Source organism: Branchiostoma belcheri, unplaced genomic scaffold (assembly GCF_001625305.1).
Source record: "Branchiostoma belcheri isolate BF01 breed outbred unplaced genomic scaffold, Haploidv18h27 scaffold102, whole genome shotgun sequence".
Lineage (NCBI taxonomy): Eukaryota > Metazoa > Chordata > Leptocardii > Amphioxiformes > Branchiostomatidae > Branchiostoma > Branchiostoma belcheri.
In genome coordinates this window covers 1,137,674-1,144,421 of record NW_017802403.1, presented here as the reverse complement: position 1 = coordinate 1,144,421, position 6,748 = coordinate 1,137,674, and the positions used below count along the sequence as shown (strand labels likewise).

The window sequence follows — 6,748 nt, the reverse complement described above, 5'->3', positions numbered from 1 at the left end:
CCATATCTTCTTTCTCGGTGGACTCGAGAATTTACATATTTGATTATATTCATAGTTATCTCCCGAATTTTTCAACATAATATTTCTCTTGATAACAAGTCATTTATTGCATGTTCATTTATTTCATACAGGCGACCTATATTTGATAAAAGTTTAATCACTTTGTATTAGACATGATTCCTGTCCTTTTCTCCCTATATTTAGAAGATTTTCTATCATGATCATGACTTTTATCAGAAATCGAATAAAGACATTTGTTCAATAAACATCAATTTCAATTTTCAGGAGTTTGGACGTAATGTCACAGGCGCCATTTTGGTTGGTTACACTTTCAGCACCTAAACGAATAGTCACGCACATTTGCATATTCATCATGTCACGTGACCAAATCTACATATGCAAATTCAAACATACCTTCGCATGTTGGTTCAACCATCCAAAATGGCGGACAATGTGTCACGTGATAGTCACGTGAGTGCAAACTCCCTAAAAGCCTCGCTATGGACGCCTGAAATCGTCGCCATGGAAACTTAGTCTACTCCGCATGCGTGTTTTTCGCCGCCGCTGCGTCCTTGAGTTGGCGCTGGCGGCCATGACGGTGTCCGGCGGGCTGGTTGTTGTTGGAACTCTGCTGCACGAATGACAACAGGCCCTCTTGTAGTACCAATGGCCGCACAGGTTCACTCGCAACACCAGTTCGCAATTGGCTGCTGAGTTATCAGTGCAGTTGTCGTTGACTGTGAAGGTAAATACGTGTGAAAAGCACGGTTGATGTGTACAAATGCATTAAGGACATAACACAAATAATCAAAATGCATCTGGATACCAGGTAAGGCCGAATTCTACTACTCATTCAGCCTGCAAAAGAGTTTGGTGGAGACTAAATGTATGCGTCGATCTTTTTGTTTGCTTTTCTGTTTGTTTGTTTGTTTGTTTGTTTGCTTGTTTGTTTGTTTGTTTGTCGTACCTTCATCTTCACTCCTGGGACAGGGCGTGTTCATACAGGACATTTTGATGACGGGCATGGTGTCGGGGTCACATGACGTGGAGGTCTGGTCTCCATGGTAACACACCACCTCCCGTCCCCGTACTCCTGCTCCACACGTGGTGCTGCACTGAAGGGGGGAGCAAAAAATTTATAACTAGAAAGGTAACATTTGCAAAGGAAATACGTAATGTTTACCTTCACATATGCTCTGATCTGTTACTAATTCTTCCTTAACCCTAAACAGTACACCTGGGGTCCGCGCGGACCCCAGCACTATAAATTCTGTAATATCTTTTTGTTTCTAAAGATTTTTTTCTGAAATTTTAGGTAATTGTCACACACAAAGTTGTCTCTCAATACAGTGCAGAAAACCCCGTTTCTACCATTTATAAAAAAAATTATCTGATTTTCTTTTGGGATCCGCGTGGACCCCAGCCGGCTTTCGATCATAATGGATACACTGGCGTTCTTACACATTATCTTATTTCCGTTTTTATATGTTTTTATGCCCTCATCGCATGTCTACCAAGTTTTCAGAGAATGGTGTAGTAATAGAATTAAATTTTAATAACTTTGGTGTAATTATGACGTCAGAGCTAATGATATAGTCCGCCATATTGGATTTTGACCAATGGCGTCATCAAATTAGCATATTCTATGCATATTAAATGATTTAACATATTTAATTATGTAAGATGTTATTAATGTTGGAAAAGAAGTGTAATTTAATATAAAACTCAGAAAATTTTTATGTTTAAACCAAATTACTTCTATTTTCAAAAAACATCAACTTACTAGTATTAAACTAATATGAACTTTTTTCCAGAGACATTTTAGGGAAGGTCTCCAAATTTGATACTTCTAGCGCAAGCCGTTTAGCCGCTATCTGAGATCAAAGTTGGACCTCAAAAGTCCCTTCAGTCTGAAATGGGTTTAAAAATCGGGTATTTCTTCTTGTCTTCTTTTCTTCACCAAAAAATAGAAAAAGTTTAAAATGTATGATTTTTGTATGTAATGTGGACAGAGAGGTTCCCACATCAGTTTGCAAAACAATTGAGCTGGTAGTATGTTGATAATTTCTAAAAAATTAGCAAAAAACTGTTCTGGGGTCCGCGCGGACCCCAGGTGTACAGATTAATCAGTCCGGGAAGGTGTTCTGTTGAGGGTTAAACACATCCATATAATTATATGTTGACAGCAGTCTTAATCCCTCCTGCTATAAAACTGCAACATGATGTAACCTTACGCTACTTACCATTTTTAGATTCGCCCACTAAGTATCTAATACCAGCCCAGAAAAGAAACAGTCATGCCTTTAAATATCAAAGTTATCAACCAAAGATTTAGGTGTTTAAAACTCGTATTTTCCAAGAACTATCGTAGAGTGGAATTCGTTGCCACCAAGTACGGTTGGGGCATCATCACTAGAAAGCTTGAAACAACCCCTGCAATTAAATGTTGAAAAATTGAATGTATCAACTCGTTCTGTGTGATATAGCTAGATGCTGCCGCGCCGCGTGCCTGTAAAGCTGGTGTGTTAAGTAAAAGGCTGGTTATAATGGCTATACCGATACATATACACTAGAACTGTTGGATGATTTTGACCTGTGGCATTAAGGCCATGTTGTTTTGATTATATGGATGACATCCGCGCGCATGAATTTTGGCCGTTTCTAAAAAAAGGTTTTCAACAATACTGTAAATCGCGTAAAACAGTTGCAAAATGAACAAATATATGCCGTAAGTTGCAAAAAAAATATTTAAAAACGATACCTATGTCGTAGAATGCCAAAATCAAAGCAAAAAAGACGAAAATGTAAAGAGATGAATTGGAAGACAACATTATTCGCGAAACCATACTCTGTGTCATTTGTTCAACCTTTATGACCGCGTAGATTTCATAATAAATGCATATTTTTTGCAAAACCTTTTTTATTCGCAAGCACGAATTAGTGTTGGGGCTCCCAAAGGATGTCATCCATATAATGAAATCAACATGGCCTAATTTAACCCTAAACAGTACACCTGGGGTCCGCGCGGACCCCAGCATTATATATTCTGTAATATCTTTTTTGTTTCTAAAGATTTTTTTCTGAAATTTTAGGTGATTGTCACCCACAAAGTTGTCTCTCAATACAGTGCAGAAAACTCCGTTTCTACCATTTATAAAAAAATCATATCTGATTTTCTTTTGGGGTCCGCGCGGACCCCAGCCGGCTTTCAATCATAATAGATACACTGGCGTTCTTATACATTACCTTATTTCCGTTTTTATATGTTTTTATGCACTTATCGTATGTCTACCATGTTTTCAGAGAATGGTGTAATAATTGAATCAATTTTTTATAACTTTGGTGTAGTTATGACGTCATATGACGTCAGAGCTAATAATATAGTCCGCCATATTGGATTTTGACCAATGACGTCATCAAATTAGCATATTCAATTGAGCTGGTAGCATGTTGATAATTTCTGAAAAATTAGCAAAAAAACTGTTCTGGGGTCCGCGCGGACCCCAGGTATACAGATTAATCAGTCCGGGAAGGTGTTCTGTTGAGGGTTAATGTATAAAACATGTCTTACCGGGCCCCAGGGAGAAGCGAACCATGTTGCCGGACAGTCCATCTCGTTACAGATTTGAGTCTCAACTGGTTTGTAGTCCAGGTTACAGATCTCACCACGGAACTCCCGGAAATGACGGTTAATCACGCCTCCACAGATAACCTTCCGCCGCTGCTGCCCAGGTCCACACGTTGTCGAGCACTGAAATGCAAAATATGCAAAAAAAAATTAGACACAATTAAGATCATTAATAAAAAAAATACAAAACAAAACAGTGTGCGGTAGGAGGAAAGAAGTCTGTAAGGCTTGTACAGTGTCCTCTTCCTTAAAACTTACTAAATATTAATCATGAGGCTAACAAATAATAACTAATGATAAATAGACTAAGGAAAACTTGGATGTAAATAATAACAAAACAAACACCAAATATTAATCATGAAGCCAACAAAATAACAGCTAATGATAAATAAACTCACGAAAATCTATACATAACCAAACAATTATCAGATTTGTTTATAAGCTACGGCAAAGCCATGGAAATAATGTATATTAGAACAAATACAACTGAAACTTTACACAACGGGAATGAAAGAAATAACGAGCAAATAAAGTGCAAATTATATGTCACATTTGTTGGTTGTTTAGTAGGAAATGTTTATCATGTTCTTAAATGTATATATTATAATATTAAGTACACTATTAGAAGACAGACACTATGTAGAAGTTGTACTTTTCATTGACCTATGAGACCTTGGAATACCTACTACCACACAGACACGTACGTAACTAGAATAAATATCACAACCAGTCAGAGCAAAATATACGTACCGGCGTTTGGTAATCATAAGTGAACTCTAAAATAGATCAGGAAAGACTTACCGGTTGCCAGGCTTGTGGCAGCCATCTTGGACCACAGTGTGTTTGGTCTCCACAGTTGATGACATCTAGCGGCCGGGCGGTGGCATTGCAGGCCCTATCCTCCTGAGTCTCTCCATCACGTGACTGACACGTGACTTCCCGTGTACTGACGCCAGTTCCACATCTACCTGTGCACTAGAATTATACCGTCTGGTCATTAAACTGTCCTAGATTTTGTAACTTTCAAACACTATACGAGTACACATAATGCAAACGGTTACAAGTCAGACAAAAAAAGGCGTTAACAAATCACAGGCCTTTGGTGAAAAATATCTTTCTACGTAATGCTGAGGTCACATTTCCAAACCGGGGCCCGGCCGGGCAGTCTTATGGAACGAAAAGTACGATATAAAGGACAACAAAGCACAATAAAGTTGAAAAAAATTTATAATTGGAACTATATTTGCGTAATATTGATATAGATTTTAATTTTTCATTAATCAAAACAAGCCCGGCCGGGCCCCGGTTTGAAAATGTGACCTCAGCATAACATATACTAATTTCTCGGTCACATTTCCAAACCGGGGCCCGGCCGGGCTGTTTGTATGAACGAAACTAACATTCATATCAAGAAAATACATAAATATTCCCATGATTATCATCAAAAACTTTTCTGTGTTTTGTTGTCTTTTATATGGTCCTATAAGACTGCCCGACCGTGCCCCGGTTTGGAAATGTGACCTCAGCATAAGGTATTGGTCATTTTGAAGCCCAGGCTCAGTATGCAGGGCTCTAATTTATTTTTGGGAATAGGTGCACTGATGTACCCAACCTAAGAAAACTGGGTGCACAGAAAAGTTTTTGAGTGCACCATATAAAATAAAATAACTATGTCAGCAATAACTAATTATGTTTCATTTGTAAGAAAACTATTTTTTTATTATTTCTCTGACACATGGATGTTAAGAATATGCTCTATACTACAATACATTTAACATCTTTAGTATGTAAAACTATGAAAATATTTGGGTGCGCTGGTGCACCCACAGAAAAAAAATTGGGTGCACAGCTCAAAATTTTGGTGCACTAAGGTGCACATGCACCCAGTATTTCGAGCCTTGGTATGACAACATTAACAACAGCATGTTCCGAACCTGTCCCCAGGAGGTCTCCCGCCAGGACGTCTCCAGACACGGGCCGTTGTCGCACACCCTCTCGGTCAGCGGCTTACGGACAGGATCACACGGGTCCGTCTCCGTGTAGCACCGGGCTTCTCTTGTCATCGTCCCGGGGCCGCACTGCGCAGAGCACTGGCAGGTCAACAGAAAAAAAAATATTATGACGGGTAGCGTATCATTTAAAAGCAAAATTTGAATACAGGAGAAAAGAGAGATAAAAGAGATACAACACAACAATACAATAAATGCACAACAATAAAAAAGGGGGAAAAGAGAAGAAAGAACTAGAAAGGCCAATATTTGCTTTGGAGCAAATATAGCGATGGGTTCACCACATTTTACCACATGGCAGGGAAAGAATGAGAAACACAAGGGAAAACAATGCTTTACATTGATATAACTATAGTATGAAGTAACATACAACTAAGACTACAACAGTTGGATAGCTATTCCCTACATTATTGGTTAGGATTGCATAATGCAAACTGTTGATTTTCAAGATAAAAAGAAGCGTTCATAGCCCGCATTCCAATGCTGGAGCAGGAAAGCTTAAAATACCTACCAAAACACTTGAATACAGACATACTGTCAGTATGGCATGGCTCTGTGCAGGTGTAAATGAAGTTAAGCCAGTTAAATCCCAACAGCCAATCAGCAAGGAGAATAGAGGAAAGCTGCATGCCTATTGGTTGATGCCTTGCATGCCATTGTGATGACTCATGTCCAAATGTGGTAAACACTGCACACTTACACAGTAATACATTAGCTATTACACAGCCAAAAAACTCAAATAAAACCATTCTAAAAGCCTGTATCACAATAATTTAAAAAACGCCTAGGGGTATTTGCCCACTGTACCTCCATACCAAATTTCAGGACCTTAGGCCCTAAAATGAAGAAGCTGAATCCATTTAAAGATATGGCAGGAGGAGGAGAAGGAGGAGGAGAAGGAGAAGAAACATCAGAAAAAGCAATATGGTTTCACCACACCACTTCGTGGTGTGGTGAACCCATAATAAAGTAGAACATAAGAAAGAAATAAGAAAGAAATGAAGATAGAAACTAAAGGAAACTAAACAAGAAAAAAAGGAACTATAAAGAAAGAAACAGAAAGAAAGAAAGTAAAAAGAAAAAGAGAAAGAAAAAGAAAGAAAGAAAGAAA

The 6,748-nt window shown here is 38.4% G+C and overlaps 1 protein-coding gene across 1 annotated transcript in view; it reads right to left on the bottom strand.

Annotated features, from left to right (window-relative positions):
* Positions 1-449: 449 nt before the first annotated feature.
* Positions 450-6,748, bottom strand: part of LOC109474657 (ADAMTS-like protein 2) — a 44,706-nt gene continuing 38,407 nt past the window's right edge. The window contains exons 15-18 of the mRNA XM_019775006.1: positions 5,563-5,718; positions 3,572-3,751; positions 968-1,115; positions 450-737 (exon numbers count right to left, since the gene is read on the bottom strand). Coding sequence (XP_019630565.1) covers positions 499-737; positions 968-1,115; positions 3,572-3,751; positions 5,563-5,718 — 723 coding nt within the window. The 3' untranslated portion in view covers positions 450-498. The remainder of the gene's footprint in view (positions 738-967; positions 1,116-3,571; positions 3,752-5,562; positions 5,719-6,748) is intronic.